This window comes from Mercenaria mercenaria, chromosome 4 (genome assembly GCF_021730395.1).
Source record: "Mercenaria mercenaria strain notata chromosome 4, MADL_Memer_1, whole genome shotgun sequence".
Lineage (NCBI taxonomy): Eukaryota > Metazoa > Mollusca > Bivalvia > Venerida > Veneridae > Mercenaria > Mercenaria mercenaria.
Window position 1 is genome coordinate 75,919,837 of NC_069364.1, and position 24,700 is coordinate 75,944,536.

At 35.7% G+C, this 24,700-nt stretch overlaps 1 protein-coding gene across 6 annotated transcripts in view; it reads right to left on the reverse strand.

The window, feature by feature from the left end:
* Positions 1-2,817: 2,817 nt before the first annotated feature.
* Positions 2,818-24,700, reverse strand: part of LOC123552175 (anoctamin-4-like) — a 127,802-nt gene continuing 105,919 nt past the window's right edge. For all 6 annotated transcript variants that reach the window (XM_053541710.1, XM_053541708.1, XM_053541709.1 and 3 more), the window contains 5 exons: positions 15,233-15,385; positions 14,484-14,536; positions 12,978-13,165; positions 11,838-11,943; positions 2,818-11,261 (listed from right to left, as the gene is read on the reverse strand). In XM_053541710.1, coding sequence (XP_053397685.1) covers positions 11,103-11,261; positions 11,838-11,943; positions 12,978-13,165; positions 14,484-14,536; positions 15,233-15,385 — 659 coding nt within the window. In that variant the 3' untranslated portion in view covers positions 2,818-11,102. The remainder of the gene's footprint in view (positions 11,262-11,837; positions 11,944-12,977; positions 13,166-14,483; positions 14,537-15,232; positions 15,386-24,700) is intronic.

Here is a 24,700-nt window from a genome sequence, read left to right on the forward strand (position 1 = left end):
GCAAGTGTGTGAAGTTTCAAATAATTCCCATTAGTGGGTACTGAGAAACCAGCGTACATACAAAAACCGAACCAACGGAAACTGGTAAGTCAAAAAGGGACATAATTTTGTAAAAATGTAAAGTAGAGTTACAGAACCTGTATACTGCATGTCAGATCACGACAGTAAACAAATGTGTGAGGTTTCAATCCGTTCCCATTAGTGGGTGCTGAGATACCAGTTTACATACAGAAACTTAATCAAAAACTGCTAAATCGAAAAAGCGGCATAATTTTGTAAACATGTAAAGTAGAGTTAAAGAACCTGTGCACTGCATCTCAGACTGTGACAGTGAACAAGTGTGTGAAGTTTCAATCCATTCCCATCAGCGGGTACTGAGATACCAGCTTACATACAAAACCTAAACAAAAAATTTCTAAGTCTAAAAAGGGACATAATTTTGTAAGAAAAAAATTAGCGTTATGGAACCTGTGCAATTTAAGTCCGTTTATCACAGTGAATAAGTGTGCGAATTTCAATCCATTCCTATAAGTGGTTACTGAGACACCAGCTTACCTACAAAAACTCAACCAAATCGGGACGCCGACGCGGACGCTGACGCCGACGCATGGGTGAGTTCAATAGCTCTACCTATTCTATACCAAAGAGCTTTATCATGTCAGCGGGACTGTGCCTTTACTGAAAAATGTTTCGGATTCCTCGCAGCACGGGGCAAGTGATCAAACGTCGGAGACCATAACCACTCGGGCCATGTAGGTCCTCCATATTTACTTGTAATGATGGAAATAAAGTGTCCGGATGAAAAAATGTCTAATGAGATCTGAAAGAAAAAATTCATTGATCAAATCTTAAGGTTTAAAGGTATATGGTCAGCAACAGAAATATGGCAATTTAATGTAGGCACTTGCAAGATAAAGTTTGTACAACAAAAGCAGATTGCGAGGATCTAATTAGTTCTATATTCCAGAAAGACTACAAAATAACGTGTGGTCCTTCGAAATTGAGGTGCAGTATCAAAGATAAAAATAAAAATGTTCAAAAACAGACGAGACGATGTTTCAGAGGAAACGATTTTAAAATGTAGAGCGTAGACAGTAGTGAAGGAGTAGTGACGTTAATGAGCGGGGTTGGATCAACAAGTAGGAAGAAAATATTGTTTGCAGGGATTTAACACAATGAATGCAGTGTTAAATCGCATAAATCTTTAGCACTATGAGTGGGAGTAATATACATTTTGCTGAAGCAGTCCACAACATAACGCAGTGAAGATGAGGTTGCGGTCGCGGTTGATGCACTGCAGGTGAGCAGTCTGCTAGAACCTAGGAAAGCAGTAAGCTTTCTAATTTTGCCGGTGTGTATTTTCAACAGTAAAACGTTTCTCTAAATGTAAGAACAAATATTACTTTCATTTCCTGCAGATTTGTTTGAAGAAGTTTCAAGTATATGAGCTGGGTACCGGTACATCTAAAATTTGTATCGCAGCTTATAAAGTCAGTATTCTAAACTTCTCAATTACCAATAAAAATTCTTATATATTCATAAATTTGCATTGAAATAAAATGCTGTAGATATGTGTGTTTAATTTAGTAATAGTAACAGGTAATTGGGCGGTACCTTCGGAAAAAGGTCTGTAATTTCATGTTTTTGAAGGACAGCACAAGATAGAGACACATATTCTATAAATTTCCATTTTGTTTGCTTGCCACATGTAAACCTTATCAAAATATTATTTTTTCAGTCTGATGGGTTCAAACTTCACCTAAGTTCGATATCTTACCACTTGTTCATCGGGGTGACTAGCTTTTATACGAGGGTTGTTCAATAAATACCCGGAAAAGTGCTATCATTTCTTCATGTGTCATCAAAGATGAATGAAACTGCTATATAATGTAGAGTAGGGATTACCGAGTTGATGTAAAAAAAAATTTTCTTCGAATAAATAAGTAAATGCTACTCGCCACTTGAACGTCATGTGACGTCATCCGGCCCATATCAGTAGTTTGAGGCAACGAACAAAATACATTATATAGTAATTTTGCCGTGATCTGACGAGTTGGAGATGCGTGGTGTACAAATTATCCGAGCTCGAGCGAATGAAGTTAGACAAATGTTTGGCAGGCATATTGTGTTGGTCATCGCTTGAAAACATGTCAGTGTTCAACGGAGACACGAGAGAACATTTTGTGTTTTGAATCGAAAATCAGGGAAAAAGACAAATGCCCTGAAGAAAACTTTTTTTTTAATGGAACGGGACGTTTAAGTCTTCTTCTTCTTGTCATTCGCGACTACACTGTCAGACCAGTAGCCTCGATGAAACTTGTTGTTTGCCGCAGATTCTCAATGCCTCCATACGTTTAAGTGGTCAGGGGAATATTCTCGACCCGTGGTACAGACCTGAAAAATAACGTTCAGTAACGTTTTATAAATTAAAGAGCTCTTTGATTCGGCATCACAGTTCACTGTCCTATTTTATATAAAGTTCAGGCAAACTGTATTTGGCAGCCAGCTATGAAAGCAACATGAACTGGCTGCTTAAGTAAACTTAGTATTAGAACAAAGTCAGTTTGGGAAGCAAGCTGTCTGTCTGCTTAATTACAACAAGATGTTGTGAAATACAGGCGGCTGCTTAGACAAACCTGTGTTAAGCAGCCAGCCAATGGAGCAGCATGATCTGGCTGCTAAAGGCAGGTGACTGCTTTAGAGAGGTTGAAATTAGAACAGTCAATTTGGGAGGCTGCTTAAGGAAAGTGGCTGCTTAATAGAGGTGACTGCTCAGGCAGGTTCAACTGTATATGAAGAAGAAGAGAAAACAACATGTTCTAGCTATTTATATGTTTTATTAATTGCACATATATGTGTGTACAAAACTAGAGCTACAGTATATAATATAGCCATGATAACTGTATGCTTCAACCTGAGCAAAGACAAACTTTCATAGAAAACAGCAACAAATGTAATAAAAATAAAGAAGAATAATGTTCAAACTATAGTCACTCTGGCAACCTCAATGAAGTAAATAAATCTAACCTAAAAGGCTGCATTGTGTTATACTTTAGTTTAAATTTTAAGTAATTATTTATGATAAAATACTATTTTTTTTCAAATTTAAGGTCATATAATGACTCTCAAGCTTGTTTTGTGGAGGGAGGCAATTAAAATTAACTTTAACTACCAATTTACATCATATGTACATATTTGTATAAATTTGTACAATTTTGGTCTCCAACAGTACACTTCTAATAAATACCAGACTTAATACAAGTATTATGATTTAATTATACACACCTTACTGAGACAACAGTAATAAATAAGTGAATTCCTTACAATTACATATATAATGTATACTTTATACCTACATATCTATTCTCCCTTTTGTTGTCTATTTCTGTACACAGAGCATTATCTATTTGAGTTAGTAGATCTAAATCCTGTAGTCCATGGTTAAAGTACACTAAATTATATAAACTCATGACATTGTGCAGTTGGAAATACTATGAATTGGGAACTATTTCTTCTGGATTTGGTGGTGGAGTAATTCAATAATATCAAATCCCAACAAACAAGTAAAATTCTCATGTTTTATATTCAACAAGAAACTGCTTTTGAAAAAAGTGCATGCCCCCCTACTGCTTCATCTGAATGGAAGTGGTAACTGAAATGTAATATCTGGATAAATGTTTAGTCAATTTTTTATAACCTATATGTTATGGACTGGACAGTGAAAAGACCCAATTGACCTTTGACCCCCTTAATGTGACCTTGATCTAAGGGGTCTGGTTGTTGTGCATGGCAATTTGTCTCGCTATAGGAAACTTTTGTGCCAAAAGACCTCAAAGTTTGACCTTGACATCTGAGTTAGTGGAATAAAAAATTGAGATCCACTAATTCATATCCCCCATGATAAAAGTTATTTTGGCCAAAAGCACAAAATTTGTCCCAAGAAAATTAAAAGATTTCACATAACAAAACTTTCAGTGGTTGCGATATTGACTATATTCTGCTCTAAAGCACTAGGCAGAGTAACATATAAAGCACCTCCCCTGGTATATTTCAGCTTTTAGTAATTAATATGTACATAGGTTTGTATAAACTGAAAGTAGCAAAACAAAGGAATTATGTCCTTGGCAGGATATACTGGATTGCCACTGTAACAAATGCAGCCATACTAGAATCATGTCTGCTGGACATGGATGCCCCCATAAAAATATCAGTTCATACAGCACATTAGCAAAGAGACAAACTTTGGGAATCATGGCCTCTCCAAATAATGCTTTCTGTTAGTACATCTGCACATTCTGGATGATTTTTGCGCAAGTTAAAATCATTGACAAGAATAAAATTACTCCCCCCACCCCTCCTTTTAGTGTGGAGATTGGGTGACAGGAGAATAAGGACAGAACAACCACTTCAATAAATACAATTAACTTTTTTCTCACAATAAAAAGTTTAACAGCTGGTAAGCTTTTATGATTCACACAGAATTTCCATCATGCTTGGTGTAGAAAAAAAATGTTTTTACAAATGTATCAATAAAGTAAGCCCAAACAAAGGTCTACAAAAACATGCATTTTTGTTTTGTATGTAAAACTTACAGCTGCAACTGAATGCATATCAAACTATCTCATGTTGCTTTGTAGAAATTCTTTTGCTTTTCTTAATGTAACATCATTCAACACTCTAAAATATCTTCATTTTGCTCTTTCTTGGTTTTGTCACTTTCGTCACTATTAAACAGCTGACCATAGATTATGCTCAACTTAGCATCAACTTACATTCTTACAAAGAAAAACAAAACAAAACAAACAAAAAAACTTTCAGAAAATTACAATTTTCTTTAACGTCTGCAACATTCATCATGGTTAAGTTAATTAAATCAATGTAAAAATAAATAAAATGGTAAAGCAAAGGGTAATATAAAGAGGAACAATAATGAAAACTAAATTTTGCACAACTTGCGTCAATAACAAGAACAAAAAAAATCAACCTTGCAAATACAACATAAAAACTGATTTATTTGGTATCTTGAGCATACGTATGTATACAAATTATATTCTGTAGATGCAATAATACAGATAACAGTTTTATTTTCTCGAATATTATAATGAAGAAGTAGATTCATAAACAAGGCCTTTCAGAATAAAAAAAATGAAATTCCATTTGTCCTTCTTCCAGGGGAAGATTGTACACCATATTTTGAAGCATAGTGGAATACCCTCAAAAAGAGTGAGTGCTACAGTAAAAGTTTGATGCATTTTAGCAAGAATTTATTTGTACTCTATAAATCATCCAATAACATTTCTGAATACTTTGTGAACTTTTTCATGTCTTGAACTTTATGATAATCTGATGTTAATCTAGTGACTAGCCCCTTTAAATTTAGATCTTTTTGTAACAATTTGCAGAAATAAAACCATCACCCAAATTATTGAATCTACAGTAATGTATATATATTACATCAGAAAAAATACCCCACAAACAATACAAAAGTTAGAAGTTTTGATCAAGATATGCATTGATCGATACAATCTTCCTGTAGACAAAAATTCTGCATAATGCCTTGAAGAAATAGTTATCTATAATAGCATCTTTATTGTCAAAAAGGGATTATAGATTCTTTTAAAATTTTATTTAAAGAACAAAACATAAAACGAGAATTGAGCAAACTGACTATAAACTTCTAACCTACAGATATAATAATGTAGACTACATAAACCTAAAGATTAAAAAGTAAAACTGTTCACGATGGGGATTTAATGCCTCTCTAAAAGTCACTTCTTTGTAAATTTCTGTTTATTTTCCTAAAATCATTGTGCAGTCTTTGTACAAAACGCAGATAACAAGTTGTAGTATCATCAAGAAATAACAAAAGGGTCATGATGACCCTAAATCGCTCACCTGAGTAATATGAGCCACATGTTTCAAATGGCAAACTGATGCTATAATATTAGAAAGTAGGTCAGTAGGTCATACCCATGATAACTGAAAGTCAGTTTTAAGATCGGTATGCAAAACTGTACATGTCATCCAAATTTCAAGGCTGTATCTCAAAAAACAAGAAAGTAGGCCAGTAGGTCAAGGTTACAGTAAGGTGACACTTAATCACTTGGGTACAACAGGTAAATATAATTAAACAGTCTAGGAAATATGATCTGATAATTTTTGAAGTATTTTTCCTATATAACTCATATAACAAGTGCCCACCGGGGCGGAGCCTCTTTTTCACCCCAGAGGCATAATTTGAACAATCCTGTTAGAGGTCCACAAGGAAACGATACACACCAAATATCAAAGGCCTGGGCCTTAAACTTTCAGACAAGAAGATTTTTGATTTTTTTCCCTATATGTCTATGTTAAACTTGGGACCCCCAGGGCAGGGCCTCTTTTCACCCCAGGGGGATAATTTGAATAATTGTGGTAGAGGACCACAAGGCACTGCAACAAACCTAATATCAAAAGCCTAGGCCTTGCATTTTCAGACAAGAAGATTTTCAAAGTTTTCTCCTATATAAATCTATGTAAAACTTGGGATCCCCGATGCGGGGCCTCTTTTCACCCCAGAGGCACAATTTCAACAATCTTCATAGAGGACCACACGGCAATGCTACAAACAAAATATCAAAGGCCTAGGTCTTATAGTTTCAGACAAGAAGATTTTTAAAGTTTTGTTCTATATTAGTCTATGTAAAACTTGAGGTCCCCTGGTGTGGGGCCTCTTTTCAACCCAGAGTAATAATTTGAACAATTTTGGTATAGGACCACAAGGCAATGTTACATACCAAATATCAAAGGTCTAGGCCTTGTGGTTTTAGAATAGAAGATTTTTAAAGTTTTTTCCTATGCAAGTCTATGTAAAACTTGTGACCCCCCATGCGGGGCCTCTTTTCACCCCAGGGTAATAATTTGAACAGTTTTGGTAGAGGACCACAAGACAATGCTACATACCAAATATCAAAGGTCTAGGTCTTGTGGTTTTAGAAAAGAAGATTTTTAAAGTTTTTTCCTATATACCGGTAAGTCTATGTAAAAATTGTGATACCCAAGGCAGATTCTCTTTTCACCTCAGGGGCACAATTTGAACAATCTTGATAGAGGACCATAAGATGATGTCACATGCCAAATATCAAGGCTCTATGTCTTGCGGTTTTGGACAAGAAGATTTTTCAAGTTTTTCCTTTTGGCTGCCATGGCAACCAGAGTTCTGCATGGAATTAAATTTTTTGAATAATTTTGAAAGGGGACCACCCAAGGATCATTCCTGTGAATTTTGATGAAATTCTGCCCAGTGGTTTTCAAGAAGAAGATTTTTTTAGAAAATGTTGACGGACATACAACACACGACGCACGACTGACGACGGACATTGAGTGGTCATAAAAGCTCACCATGAACCTTTGGCTCAGGTGAGCTAAAAACAAAAGGAAAACAATAAAGCTGCTCGTTCAGAGATGGAGTGAATTTTCTGGATCTTCATCAACACAGTCTGACATTAAATTAAATTAAATTTTTTAATTCGCATTCATAGTAAGTTATTTTGTTTTGTTATATTAAAATGCCATTTTTTTTCAAAACAGCATTAACTACCGGTATATACCGCAGCCATTTCACTTAGCCATTGTTCCTGGAAAGCTTAGCAGTATAAACCTGTTCTCCACACGTAGGCAACAATTTCCTTTCGTAAATTGTTACTTTTCCATGATTTGAGAAAATCAAAATTTAGCATCAAATTTCATGATAACATACACATGCAGGCTCTAAAATGTCATGTCTTAAAACAATGGTACCCTGGGTATTTCAGAACATCTATATAAAATTTAGACAGGCACAATTTTCATGGAGCTAATAGTAAAATAGAATTACATAAATTTAGATTTTTTACATACAGTGATTTACTTTACAAGAATAGTAACACTACACTATGAATTTTTATACAGTATGAAACAAGTGGCAGATCTCTACAACATGGAGACGGCTAGCATTTTGAAACATATTTTACTGCTTCTAGAAATCTCCCTTTTTTCAACTGTTTGACCTATGGCTGATACGAAAGGCTAAAAAACAAGATCATATTAATTTCAAGAAATCAATCAGTAATCAACACTAACCTGATACAAAGTGCTAATTTTATCTTTACCTGCATAAAAGTTAACAAACTAATCATATATGAGCCATGCCATGGGAAAACCAACATAGTGGGTGTGCGACCAGCATGGATCCAGACCAGCCTGCGCATCTGCGCAGTCTGGTCAGGCTCCATGCTGTTCGCTTTTAAAGCCTATTGGAATTGGAGAAACTGTTAGCGAACAGCATGGATCCTGACCAGACTGCGCGGATGCGCAGGCTGGTCTGGATCCATGCTTGTCGCACACCCACTATGTTGGTTTTCCCATGGCACGGCTCATATAATGCTTTATTATAGTGCAAGTACAAAAATATGGGATATTCAGTGCAACAAGTATTAACAGCTTAGATCTCATAAACATCAAATACATACCTGAAAACAACAAGCAGTATACTAATAAACTGTCTATTAACTTACTTTCCAAAAAAAATGTTTTTATGACAATAAGAAATATTAGTCTTAATTCTGTATTCAAACTTTTCAAAGACATAACATTTTAAGTAATTTAGCTTTTTTTTTCAGTACGAAAATCATCTCTGATGTAGCTTGCCTTATTACACCAACAGTTTTCACTCCAACATTTATGACTTTATGTAACAATATGACATATATATCTACACAGTCATAAAATTTACACATACCTTTATAATATGCCATGCAATATAATAGATATAACACATATGCTATGCTAAATGTGCACTGCCAAGTAATAACTGGGCAAAGAAAACAGGCTAAACAAAATATGGGTCCAAAGACAGGAATTTTTCAAGTCACATAAGCAGGAAATGTCTTTTTTCACATTAGATAATGGCTTTTAAAATAGATAAGCAATCACTTCTGTCTTGTCCTTTCATATTTAACAGCATTTTAATCGACTTACAGACTTCAAAATTGCCAGAAATTCCTGCTAGTATGGGTAAAAGATTGTTATTATACTTTCATATGACAATACAATTTTTTATTTTTTATTTGGTAGGACATGAAAAATTGGATGTTATGGTTACAAGAAACAAACCTATTTTATAGGCCTTATAAACTAATTACTATGAAATCATTTGTGGGTGACTATTTCTTGTGCATTTATGGTTGAATAAATCCTCAAATTTTAATCCCAATGTACAAGTTAAATCCACATTTATTTTAAGTTCAAAACTTGAAAACCACAAAATCATATCCCCACAAAATAGCCATTCTGGCCAGTCACAAAATGTCAAACCCACGAAATTAAATGATGTCATAGTATCCCTGTTTCTCGTATTCTCAGGGTTTCTCATATTCTCGTGTTTTGCCTTAAAGTTGTCAAATAATTTAATGTTTGTTATTTTCTAGACAGGAATGGTTCAAAACTGACACACTGAAAATTTCAAGTGATTTGAACGAATATTGACGAAACTATCGGCATTTTAATCGATTTTCAAAAAAATCCTTATTTTTTTCTGGTGGTGTTAGCAAATTTGCCATAAATTATTGATTATGCAATTAATTGTCATATTTCTTGATGTATTTACTACAGAATATATCTTTTTATTACACAATGGTAATTTTAATGTTTTAAATTCTACAACTTATTTGTGATGAAAAGTCAAATCTAAATCCACGGGAATATGAGAAACTCTTGGTCCATTTCTGCGGGTGAGGGTGGTATCAAATAAAGTAACAAAACAATTAAATGGGATAATTTCTGTAACATTTTATGACTCCATCTGAAAGACAAGTGAATTTTCTACAAAATAACACCCAAATGTTGTTTATGAAAGTGTTATTCTGTTACTGGGAATAAAAACAAACCCTTAGGCCCCGAGAATATGAGAAAACAGGATATAATTATACTTTTAAAGTTTAACCCTAGTTATTCAACCTTCTGTTGTAAACTTGAACAATTAACAAATTCACAAAACGAAAAGGAAAGCAATGAAAATAACTTGTACACAATTAAGAAACATATAAAAGTATAAAAATATCAGATCTTTTCAATGAAAAAAGATGAAAAGCTTTCATTGGAAGCATAGACTGATACATTTAAATGTACAAAAACACGAAACACTTAACAATTTTAAACAAAGTGAGTAGCAAATCTGTTTATACAAATTATCTAAGAGATTGAGAATTCATGTATGTGCAGCTTCTCAGGTGTGTAGAGAATTTTGTGATTCAATGGGTATGATGTGTCATCAAAGTTCAGAATATTATAGTTTTAGCATTCTTCAGCTGCACACATTTAAAACGTTCCTGTAAAATCTAAATCTTATGTCTGAAATGAAATATGTAGATTTAGTAATTAGCAGCTTGGTTAAAGTTTTCTGCACAGTAAATGTTTATTACCATGTAATGTAGGTTAAATATATAAAAAAAATCTTGAAATCTCAACCTTTTAACTGTATTTCTAAACTAGAAGACTATCATATCTTAAAACTTCAATAACTACTATATTCAAAACCAATATTTATCTGTCATATGCTCTTCATTTACTTTCAAATTACAACCTTGTAAAACAAAGTTAAACACTTTTTCTTGGTTATGTTAAAAACTGTTAATTCTAAAGCTTGAAATTATTGTGTTTTTTTCCCCCCAGGATTATCAATGTAACTGTTAATGTATTAAATCACAACACCGAACATAAATGTACATAAAAGTTATATGGCACCAAACCGTTTAGAAAGTTACAGAACTCTTCTATATCATTTTACACATGTTTTTGTTCATAACATTTCTGTTTTTCAAGTCCATGAAAAATAAAAAGAAACTGAATCTGTTTTTTCTGAAGTTCCACAACAAATCAAACAGCAGTTTCCAAATGTATATATTACCAATATATAAATAGAAGTTAGACCCTTCATTGAGCACTTTTAAGCATAACTCATACACCCTGACTTTTGATTGCAAATTTGCGCATTTGGAATATTAGTATATTGCAAATATTGTGAAAGTTACATGAATAAACCAAAGCTCTATATATTTTCCCGCTTTATGAAATATTGTAGAAATCTACTCTGTTTTTGGTCTTGTTCTCTTTTCTTTGAGTTCCTCAGCATGGAATAAAGCTTGTTTAGCCAGGTATTTTTCACGCAACATCTGCATCTTGACCTGGTATGGCATATCAGGTATCAGGTACATAACTAACCATGTTAGGAACACGATCAAGTTCTGAAAGATAGTAAATCAAGTACTGACAGAGTTTGACTGTGACAGCCCTTTTTTTTCAGGACTTACATAAACTTCTGTTACAGAGCTATTTAGCAGACAAGAAATAGCTGAACCATTGTAACGAAATAGCTGTATGTGTCAAACAAAATGGCTGCCTCTTTCACTAATTACCGCTATACACCAAGAATTATCCACGACAGTTCACTGAATGAAGTGACTACTGACTAGCTGAGAAAAATATTATTTCCCTAGACACAAAATCTATTTTAAACATTCAGCAAAACTTGGAAAACAAGGAGTAAAACATCTGAACATTTGTTTTAAGTTTGTTCTATATTTCACACCCTACAAAGCTGAAGTCATATGGTAACTTTCCAGCTTTAATGGAGGAGGAAGACCCAAGTTGCTCCTCTAGCCACTGTTTCTGATAAGGGCAGGATGGCTTCCTCATAGGATGATAATCATTATGAGTATGGCTTGAATCCACAGAGGTGAGGAGCAAGTGATTCAAAGTCAGCCACCTTAACCACTATGCCACAGAAGCACCTACAAAATGCCTATAAGAAAATAAGTTACCTCAAAAACAACAACAAATGCAAGTCTTGCAGCAAACACATGCCAGAAGGCCATCGTATACTCATACTCATCTGATCCACCTGGCGGGTTCCTGTAGCCCCGATACCTGTAAAAATCATTTACATATAAATTTCTTTTGTTGGGTTTAACATCACGCCAACCCAATTTAGGTCATATATCGACTTTCCAGCTTTTGATGTTGGAGGAAGACCCAAGGTGCCCCACTGGGCATTATTTCATCACAGGCAGGCACCTGGGTAGAACCACCGACCTTCTGTAAGCCAACTGGGTGGCTTCCTTACATGAACAATTCTACCCACAAGTTAGGCTCCAACCAACATTGGATCTGAAGTCAGCAACTTAAACCACTCGGCCATGGAGGCTCTAAATTACAGTTTTAATCTAAGCTAATATAGCAACTGGCTAGAAATCTACTATTAATTTATTATATTTTAAGCTGGAATGACATTGAAACTGTTGATAGTACATTATGAGTAGAGCATGATAATATAAGTGATTTTTTTTTTTACATTTAAATAAAAGATGGCAACAAATTGCAAATTTGGTATTCTGATATTTAGTCTACCTTCTGAAGAAATATTCTGTCATCATCTGATCAACCAGAACTTAAAATCTATTTCGAGGGCTGAATGTAAAACCATCGCAACTCAATGAATTTAAAGAACAAGTTAAGACAGTTTTCCTTTCAACCCTCAATTTGTGTATCATATTCCAATCAGCCGATTCTGCATGGATTCTGCTTTCTTTTTCTCCAAATGAAGTTCACACACTGACCATTTTAGACTGCTTTGTGTAAGATTTTGATTTTGTTTCTTTAAGACTACCGTTGAGGCACAAGTGAGTAAAATGCAAAATACATATAATCCCGCTTTTTATTCTGCTGATGGGGTAAATTACTTCTGGGCAGAAATGATGGCAACATAAAGAAATGTTGTGTTTAAAAACACTATTTTGTTTCTAAACATTGAGTACTTACTTTATATGTCAATCATGCGAAATGCGTTTTACACACTGCATTTGGATTATTTTGACTATACAGTGTTTCCCTCTGACAAAAGCCATTTCTGTCGCAAAATAAATACAGGTTTACGTAAGCAGAGAAACACAAAGAATAGTTACCAGCATTCTGTGACATTAGTTCCAAAGATTGGTTCTATCTCGTCTGGTCTTCCATCATCATCAAAGTCAGCCGTGTTGAATCTAGACAAGCTAAAATTCTGATAGAAGTCGTTCAAGGAGCCATCACTGTAGCCATATTTGTACACCATACGTGGAATAAACTCAGATGTAAATGCAATGATAGCAGCCTGCAATCAGATATAATGACAAGAATAAACATATTAAGGTTTCACAAAAATGGAAGAAAACATAGCCCTTTTTAAGTTTTGTTTTTGTAGGGTTTAATGTTACACTTACACAATTATTGGTCATATGTTAACTTTTCAGCTTTTGATGGTTGAGGAAGAACCCAGGTGCCTCTTTGGGCACTATTACACTGGGGACTGGCACCTGTGTAGAATTATCCACATTCTGTAAACCAGCTGGACATAAAGAATTCAACAAAACAAAGTGAGGTTCTGCACTCACAGCAGCGAGGGTAAGTGATTCTTTTTCAGTGACCTTAACCGATGCCCACGAAAGCCCAGAAAACATAGTCTATTGCTCCTAGGAACAAATACTCCTCCCTGTGGAACAAATACTTCCCTCCGAGGAACAAATACTTCCCTCCGAGGAACAAGTACTTCCCACTCAGGAACAAGTACTTCCCTCTGAGGAACACGTACTTCCCTCCGAGGAGCAAATACTTCCCTCTGTGGAACAAATACTTCACTACAAAGGCAGATATTTTCTTTTTATCTAGATGCATTATTTAGTAAACAACTTCTACACAGCTCTATACAACAATTATATGTAACTCTTCCCAACAGTGTTTCTCTTCACAAGTTCCACTGTGTAGTAATTTGAATAAAGCACAGACAACCACCAAAAATACAGTAATTTTGATCCACCAAACTTACATATTTTTGTTTATATAAAGATATAAGATAACCCAATTTAAACTGGAAATTTTCTAAGAACTGGTAAATTATGCAGGATCAAATCTTTGATCAAAGCTTTGTTTCCATAAGTCTATCATTCCCTACATCCAGATTAATTAGTCATATATAAAGGCTTTTAGACTTTACAATGTGAAACATAGAAAGACTCAAACCTCATGAATGAAGTATGTAAAACATTCTGACATCAACAGCAGAGCTTTGTCAAAAGGCATACGGAGTTGTGATGGACATGTCTTGTGAAATGAATAAATGAATACACAATGTCTATCAATGTCATATCCCGTCTTTGTTAATATACGAAGGGAGATAAATGCTAGTGTTACTGAATCTATGTGGTTCCATCAGAGTTGTCATTCTTCCATTGCCACAATACTGGCTAAACTTGCATTAATGAGTTAAATGCATACTGGAAATTAAAACACAATCAGTATCTGGCAAAACTGGTAGGTTCGTAACAAAAAAGTTTTAAATCTCACAAAATCTTTCAAGCCATTTACCATAAAAATTCTTACTGAATACCATACAGGATAATCCCAACTATTCTTTAAGGAACTAAAACACTTACATTCGAAATGACAGCGATAGCAGATATACCCTGAAGAATTCCAAACCATACACCTGAAAACAAACATATTCACCTTGTCAATGAAGAAAAATATTAACCAAGGCAAGAGCTGTACAACGTGGTCAACTATATTAAAATTCGTAACACCTACCAACATACAAGTGATGAGGTATTAAAATGGACATACTTTTGTTGAATGTATGGAAAATGACTCTCATCATGCCAAAGACTGGAGTAAAGATGTAATGCTCTCAGTCCAGTAGTTTCCTAAAAATTCTGCTTACAAGCAAATCACAAAAATTTCCAAGTTAACAAGAATGATGTCAACATTTTATGACACACACCTCTTGAAAATGCTTGACAGAATCTTTTTGCCTGCCCAATGAAGTCACCTCTTAATGCCAAAAGACTCGAGTGGATTATGAAAGCATTTGATCATGTAGAGAAACTACTTACACAGAAAACTTTTTGACACTGACACAGACGTCGATGTATTGTGAGGGTTGAGCACTATACTGCCGTAACTCCTATTAAATAAAGAAGAAGTTACAGTAGTATAGTGCTCAACATTTTGTCAATCATGACAAAAATTTCTGTCAAGGATCAGTTCATTGAGCAAGTTCATGATTAATAAACATGCCTGATCCTGACACCATCACAAAGGTGGTAAGTATCTCATTCGGATAAATATACTTAAATATAAATCAATGTTGTAATTAGGTCTCTTCATCAGTAGAGAAAAAACTTACCTATATCTTGAGCCCTTGTAGCAAGGGGTCTCTTCCACTGGGTTATAAACTTGTATGCATCTAGTCGTATCTCAATGATGTTGTTGATCAAGGCGCAGAGAGGAGCCAAGGGGAAGGCCGCCACAAATATCGTAACAAACCCAAACTGGATCACTGAAAAACATAATACAGCAAAAACAAGTGAATGAAGTATTGCCATGCAATACAAAGTCCCCTACTGGAAGGCACCTAATTTTCTCTACTGCAGTATAACATAATGAACTGATATCTTTCAATGATGTATAAACAATATTGTACCACATATACAATATGTTACAACACACTTGGATTAAAAAACCCACAGTTGTTTTCATATTGAATTTTTTTGGCTGATTATAAAAATGTTATCATGTAAGTTATTTAAAGTAACAACAAAGGGAAATTAATCTTAAAAAAAAAAAAAAAAAAAAAAAAAAAAAATCTATATCATATAAGTCCACAAAAAACTCTTTACCAGGTAGAGATAGGTCAAAATACACCTAAAAATTGGATGTAACATGCATGCTGTACCACAGAAAAGTGGTCTCGATTTTTCTCTACCGCCAGTAATAAAAAAGTTACAATAAAATCTATTTATAGTAACAACAAAGGGACGTAATTCTAAAAAGGGTGCCTCATGGTGGCGAACATTTGGTCCAAGTTACATCAAAGTCCCTCCATGCATGAAGAAGAAATGTTCTGTACAGTCATTCTTGAATTTGACCTTTGACCTCTAAATATGACCTTGACCTTAGACCTAGGGACCTGGTTCTTGCGCACGACATGTTGTCTCATCCATGGGAATATTTGTGCCAACTGATATCTAAATCCTGCTTTGCATGACAAAGTTATAGACCGGATAGGAAAAAAATCCTCTTGACCTTTGATCTCAAAGTGTGACCTTGACCTTTAAGCTAGGGTACTGGGTGTTGCGCATGACACGTCGTCTCATCATGGGAAACATTTATGCCAAGTAATATTGTAATCCCTTGATGGATGACAGAGTTCTGGATCGGACAGGGAAAAAACCTCATTGACCTTTGACCTCCAATTGTGACCTTGACCTTTGAGCTAAGGGTCTGGGCTTTGCGCATGACATGTTGTCTCATCATGGGGAATATTTGTGCCAAGTAATATTAAAATCCCTTGATGGATGGCAGAGTTATGGACGGGACAGGAAAAAAAACTCTGTTGACCTTTGACCCTCAATTGTGACCTTGACCTTTGAGCTAGGGGTCCGGGATTTGCGCATGACACGTCGCCTCATCATGGGGAACACTTGTGCTAAGTGATATTAAAATCCCTTAATGAATGTCAGAGTTATGGACCGGACACGAAACAGACCCTGTTCATGCTATGTTAACATTTGACTGCTAAGTGTGACCTTGACCTTTGAGCTAGGGGTCTGAAAGTTGTGCATGACACATCGTCTTATTATGAGGTACATTTGTGCCAAGTAATATTAAAATCCCTTCATAGATGGGAGAGTTATGGACTGGACAGGAAAACAGCCTTGTTGACCTTTGACCTCCAATTGTGACCTTGACCTTTAAGTTAGGGGTCCAGGTTTTGCGCATGACACGTCGTCTCCTCATGGGGAACATTTGTGCCAAGTAATATTAAAATCTCTTCATGGATGGGAGAGTTATGGACCGGACAGGAAAAAAGCCCTGTTGACCTTTGACCTACAATTGTGACCTTGACCTTTGAGCTAGGGGTCCGGGATTTGCGCATGACACATCATCTCATCATGGGGAACATTTGTGCCAAGTAATACTAAAATCCCTTCAAGGATGGGAGAGTTGTGGACCGGACAGGAAAAAAGCCCTGTTGACCTTTGACCTCCAATTGTGACCTTGACCTTTGAGCTAGGGGTCCGGGTTTTGCTCAGGACACGTCGTCTCATCATGGGGAACATTTGTGCCAAGTAATATTAAAATCCCTTCATGAATGACAGAGTTATGGACCGGACACGAAATTACGGACGGACGAACAGACGGACGGACGGAATGACGGAAAAGTGCATTCCTATAGTCCCCGAAACTGGTTTTCAACCAGTAGAGGACTAATAAAGTAAGAGTGCCAAAATATTTTATCTATCCAGTTTGCTAGGAGGAGTCCATCTCCTAACTGACCTTGACATAAATAACAGACAGGTTCTAACTGGGACTGCCCTATAATTTCCAACTTGTCAACAGAAAACAGGTACTTGTATGGATCATGACAAGTAACAGGATGTCTGTTGTATGTTCATTGCCTTGTACCAGGAATTCCCCAAGTCCTAAACGGGAGATGGGCAGACCCCTGTATTAGATGTGTGATGGAGGTCAGAGAACAAGATCAAGACATTGAAAAGCAGAGTATATTTTGGGTGTCCTCTCAAATCACCATGATAATTAAATTACTATAAAACGACTATTATGTATGTATCAATATTCTAAGCAAAGGTCTGTGTTTATGAACATTAAAAGGCTGAAACTTACTCTTTTAAATGAATCAATATCTTAAGCAAGGGTCTTTATGAGGGTGTTCTGAAAGCTTCATAACTTTGTTATAATTGACCAAAACAGTGTGCAAGATACTAACCTGAGCCCATGTAATGTGTGAATGCCAAACTGTGAAGCGGCAAGGTCTTTATGCTTTGTACTGGCTCGGGTTTTGCAAGAGGGTTGGTACCTGACTTACTATATGGCCAAATACTGTACACATTCATGTGTAAAAATTATGTGAAAGTGTTCTGATGTGTCAGACATGTATAATATATAAGGGCCATCCCAGGTGTTGCATGCAGGAATGAAACAGGTTTGAACATTTTCATTTGCAGAAATCAAGTTTTTGATAAATAATTATGACGTGCATGCTGAACCTTTACAAACTGTAATTACTAATATTTAAAATTTTCTTGTACAAGTCTTTGCAAGTCTATACAAAAAAAAGCAGCATCCAATGGCAATGCAACCACAATTCAATTGATTAAACAGCCAGACTGTCCGGTTAGCTCACTTAGTTGACCTCATGACTTTGAAGAAAGATGTGGCATGTTCGATACCCAGGCATGATGGGTGCACCCTTCTGAAATCCTGACCAAAACCTCAGGTGCACAACTTCAAATGCTGAGTAACAATCCTCTGATGTTTAGTAACTCCAGGTCAAAAACTTTGAGAAATGCACAACAAATGCATAAGTCAGACATCTGGACAAACGAACACGTAATACGGACAAGTAACTTAAAAAATATTAAAACCTTAATTAAATGGCACTTCTTTTTGTGGGAATATCTACTGGACACATAACAAGGGTCCTAACCTTGACCCATGCAGGATCCTGTTTGACCAATGGCCCCCTGCAAAATTTCTTTCTTTCACCCCTGAACTTTTTTAACATGACAGTTGACCTTTTTTGAGTACTGTAAAATCATTTAATTTCGTGTGCACAAAATTTCATGGTTTTGGTCAAAACGGTTAATTTGTGGGGATATGAATTTGTGGATTTCAACTTTTGAACATAAAATGAATCGGAATTTTACTTGTTTGTTGGGATTAATTTTCGTGGATTGACCCAACTACTAAATCCACGAAAACTAGTCCCCCGCGAATATTAATGATTTCACAGTATATACTAATTCTCTCCTGACAGAAAGTCTTTTGGTAAGACCTGAAATTTTGTCTTCAGTTTATTAATTTACAAGGTATCATGGTTTTGTATGGTAGAAATATCAAGACAAGAGGGCCAAGATGTCCCTAGTTTCGAACTTTACCTAGATATCATCAAGGTGAACATTCTCACTAATTTTCATGAAGATCTCATGAAAAATATGGCCTCTAGGGAGGTCACAAGGTTTTTCTATTTTTATACCTACTGGCCTAGTTTTTGACCGCATGTGACCCAGTTTCGAAACTGAACTAGATATCATCAAGGTGAACATTCAGATCAATTTTCATGAAGATCCATTGAAAAATATGGCCTCTAGAGAGGTCAAAAGATTTTTATAATTTTAGACCTACTGACCTAGTTTTTGACCGCAGTTGACCCAGTTTCAAATTTGATCTAGATATCATCAAGATGAACATTCAGACCAACTTCCATACAGATCCCATGAAAAGTATGGCCTCCAGAGAGGTCACAAGGTTTTTTTATTATTTGACCTACTGACCTAGTTTTTTAAGGCACGTGACCCAGTTTCAAACTTGACCTAGATATCATCAAGGTTAACATTCTGACCAATTTGTATGGAGATCCATTCACAAGTATGGCCTCTAGAGAGGTCACAAGGTTTTTCTATTATTTGACCTACTGACCTAGTTTTTGAAGGCACGTGACCCACTTTTGAACCTGACCTAGATATCATCAAGATGAACATTCAGACCAACTTTCATACAGATCCCATGAAAAATATGGCCTCTAGAGAGGTCACAAGGTTTTTCTATTATTTGACCTACTGACCTAGTTTTTGAAGGCATGTGACCCACTTACGAACTTGACCTAGATATCATCAAGGTGAACATTCTGACCAATTTTCATGAAGATCTCATGAAATATATGGCCTCTAGAGAGGTCACAATGTTTTTCTATTTTTAGACCTACTGACCTAGTTTTAGACCGCAGGTGACCCAGTTTCAAACTTGACCTAGATATTAACAAGATGAACATTCAGACCAATTTTCATACAGATCCCATGAAAAATATGGCCTTTAGAGAGGTCACAAGGTTTTTCTATTATTTGACCTACTGACCTAGTTTTTGAAGGCACCTGACCCAGTTTCGAACTTGACCTAGATGTCATCAAGATGAACATTCTGACCAATTTTCATGAAGATCTTTTGAAATATATGGCCTCTAGAGAGGTCACAAGGTTTTTCTATTTTTAGACCAACTGACCTAGTTTTTCATGGCACGTGACCCACTTTCGAACTTGACCTAGATATCATCAAGGTGAACATTCTGACCAATTTTCATGAAGATCTTGTGAAATATATGGCCTCTAGAGAGGTCACAAGGTTTTTATATTTTTAGACCTACTGACCTAGTTTTTGACGGCACGTGACCCAGTTTCGAATTTGACCTAGATATCATCAAGATGAACATTCTGACCAACTTTCATAAAGATCCCAAGAAAAATGTGACCTCTAGAGTGGTCACAAGCAAAAGTTTATGGACGGACGGACGCACGGATGACGGACACCGCACGATCACAAAAGCTCACCTTGTCACTTTGTGACAGGTGAGCTAAAAATGCATAACAGTCGTATGAAACCTATACAATGCATGTCAGCTCATTACAGTGGACAAGTATGTGAAGTTTCAATCCATTCTCATTAGTGGGTACTGAGCTACCAGCTTACATACAAAACTAAACCAAAATATGCTATAGATTATAAAGTCAAACTAGAAATGTGTCCATGGGACACAGATGCCCCCACTACATGACAAAGGACACAAATTTTTTCCTAGGTCAGGGGCCATAATTCCTACAATACTGAATGAATCTGGACGCGAAACCCCAGGTACACAACTGCACATGCTGACCAACATTCCTGTAAACTTTGGTGACTCTAGGTCAAATACTTTTGGAGCTACGTGCAACACAACATTAAAATGACCAATTTTTAACTAAGTCAGGGGCCATAACTCCTACACAACTGAATGAATCCGGACGCGAAACCCCAGGTGCACAACTGCACATGCTGACCAACATTCCTAGACCAAGTTTCAATAAGATATGGTCATAAATGTGGCCTCTAAAGTGTTAACTAGCTTTTCCTTTGATTTGACCGAGTGATCTAGTTTTTGACCCCACATGACCCAGATTCCAATTTGACCTAAAGATCATCAAGATTAACATTCTGACCAAGTTTCATGAAGATACAGTCATAAATGTGGCCTCTGGAGTGTTAACAAGCTTTTCCTTTGATTTGACCTGGTGACCTAGTTTTTGACCCCACATGACCCAGATTCAAATTTGCCCTAAAGATCATCAAGATTAACATTCTGACCAAGTTTCATGAAGATACAGTCATAAATGTGGCCTCTAGAATGTTAATAAGCTTTTCCTTTGATTTGATCTAGTGACCTAATTTTTTTACCCCACCTGACCCAGATTTGAATGTGACCTATAGATCATCAAGATTAACACTCTGACCAAGTTTCATTAAGATATGGTCATAAATGTGGCCTCTACAGTGTTAACTTGCTTTTCCTTTGATTTGATCTGGTGACCTAGTTTTTGATCCTACATGACCCAGATTCAAAGTGGACCTTGAGATCATCAAGATTAACATTCAGATCAGATTTCATGAAGATACAGTCATAAATGTGGCCTCTACATGTTAACAAGCTTTTCCTCTGATTTGACCTGGTGACCTAGTTTTTGATCCCAGATGACCCAATATCTAAATCGTCTATGCTTTTATTGTGGGTAACATTCTGACCAGGTTTCATTAAGATTGGGCCAAAATTGTGACTTCTGGTGTGTTAACAAGCTTTTCCTTCGATTTGACCTGGTGACCTAGTTTTTGACCCCAGATGACCCAATAGCAAACTTGTCACAGATTTTATTGAGGGTAACATTCTGACCAAGTTTCATTAAGATTGGGCCAAAATTGTGACCTTTAGAGCGTTAACAAGCTTTTCCTTTGATTTGACCTGGTGACCTAGTTTTTGATCCTACATGACCCAGATTCAAAGTGGACCTTGAGATCATCAAGATTAACATTCTGACCAGGTTTCATGAAGATACAGTCATAAATGTGGCCTCTACAGTGTTAACAAGCTTTTCCTTTGATTTGACCTGGTGACCTAGTTTTTGACCCCAGATGACCCAATATCTAACTCGTCTAAGACTTTATTGAGGGTAACATTCTGACCATGTTTCATTAAGATTGGGCCAAAATTGTGACCTCTGGTGTGTTAACAAGCTTTTCCTTCGATTTGACCTGGTGACCTAGTTTTTTACCCCAGATGACCCAATAGCGAACTTGTCCAAGATTTTATTGAGGGTAACATTCTGACCAAGTTTCATTAAGATTGGGCCAAAATTGTGACCTCTAGAGAGTTAACAAGCTTTTCCTTTGACTTAACCTGGTGACCTAGTTTTTGATCCCAGATGACCCAATATCGAACTCGTCCAAGACTTTATGGAGGGTAACATTCTGACCAAGTTTCATTAAGATTGGGCCAAAATTGAGACCTCTAGAGTGTTAACAAGCTTTTCCTTTGATTTGACCTGGTGACCTAGTTTTTGACCCCAGATGACCCAACATCAAACTCATCCATTTTTTTTTTTGAGAGTAACATTCTGACCAAGTTTCATTAAGACTGGGCCAAAATTGTGACCTCTAGAGTGTTAACAGTCAAATTGTTGACGACGGACAGACGACGACGGACACAGGGCGATCACAAAAGCTCACCTTTGAGCACAGGTGAGCTAAAAAAAAAAGTGCCCACCCGCCCCATTTTTTCCCAAAATTTGGATGAGAACCTAAACATTTTTTTTCTTCGGCCTTATAAGTTTGTTCTAATTAACTTAAATTTTTAAATAGCAATTTTATTTATGCAATACATTTACCTATTGTATAATTCTACCAAAGTATTGTCCTTTAAATTTAACTTATTGTTTTTATTGTGATCTCTAATGTGATATCTTCCTATTTCAAACAGCACTACTAATACATCTCAAGGACCACAATGGAAATAAGAGTTTCTTTTTTCTCTTTTTTGTGTTATCCTTGACATATAATGTTGATTGACATGGCTATATTAATTCATACATGTTTATCTTTTGTTGTATGTATTATTACAGTTTACCCAAGTTGCTCTGCCAATGGAATTGTTCCATTTCGTTCAAATCTGGTCATTCTTTTTCACATAGTTGTCACATCAACTGTTACTGTATGTATTAAATTTAATGGCGAACTGTAAGACGGTTGGTTATAAGTTGAATACAGCAGTTTTAAGATATCAATTTCAGATGTTTTGCTAACTCTCTCGAAATTAATATATTCAGCTTATAACCTATTCATAATTATTATACTGTAATTGTACATTTTATGTTGAAATAAATCTATCTATCTATCTATCTATCTATAAAAGCAGTCATTTGGAAAATGTTAAATAAATAATCAGTCAAGGTGATTGCAATATAAATGTTTCAAGTTGTGACTGAAAATGAATGACAAGAGTTATTGTAGCATGAAATTGGTACAGTCCATGTTACAAAAAAACCCCCAAAAAACAACAATAAAAAAACTTCAGAGGTAAATTTCCTTTTTTCTGCAGTCGTAAAAGATTTTCAAACTTCAGATATTTATTTTTAAACCAACTATATTTTTATTAATTGTTTGATGAAAAAGATAAAATGTTGTTGCCCTGATTTAGAAAGTTTACGATATAAAAAAGGTTGAAATGTCTCACTTGTAAATGTGTAGAATTTCATTTTAATTCCTGTTATTTTTTCCCTAGGGTTTAGTGAAATATAAAACTATGGATTAAATCCTGAAAAGATCATAGTGAGATTATTAAATGTAGCATAAATGCTACAGGAACAACATCAGTTTTTTTAAACAAAATTTTGTGGAATTGGTCTCCCTAAGATTTTTTGTTTCTGTCAAGGGTTTCGAGTGATTTCTTCATTATTAAATATGAGGAAATGACAGCCAGAGACCATATCAATGCAAGAGCAAGTTAAATTGCACTGTATATACGTTTAAAAAGTATGCTACACTGGATCAAAGAGAACACTAAATGTAACAAGAGCTTTATGATGACCCTGGATCGCTAACCTGAGTAATATGAGCTACTTGTTTCAAATGTCAACCTGATGCTAAAATATTAAGAAAGTAGGTCACATTCATGGTCACTGAAAGTCAGTTTTTAGATCGGTGTGTGCAAAACTGTACATGTCATCCAAACTTCAAGGCTGTATCTTAAACAAGAGGGCCCAGATGGCCCACCAGAGTAACACACCATAACAAACATGTCTGACCTAGTGTCCCAGTTTTTGACACCACACGACCCAGTTTCAAACCCATCAAAATTTGAATGATAAACATAGAGGACCATTAGATGATGTCACATGCTAAATATCAAGGCTCTATTTTTTGGCGGTTTTGGACAAGAAGATTTTTAAAGGTTTTCATTTCAGTTGCCATGGCAACCAGAGTTCTTCATGGAATTAAATTCTTTGAACAGTTTTGAAAGGGGGGCATTCCTGTGAAGTTTGGTGCAATTTTGCCCAGTGGTTTTCAAGAAGATTTTTTTTAGAAAACGTTGACTGACGCACGACAGACGACTGACATTGAGCAGTCACAAAAGCTCACTATGAGCCTTTGGCTCATGGTAAGATAAAAATAAGATAAAAATTGCAGTTTAGTAATTAGAGTTTTCTTTTAAATTAATGGTTGTACTTAAAGTACCAGTAAAAAGAAATAAAATAACTAATGGAAGCTTAAAATA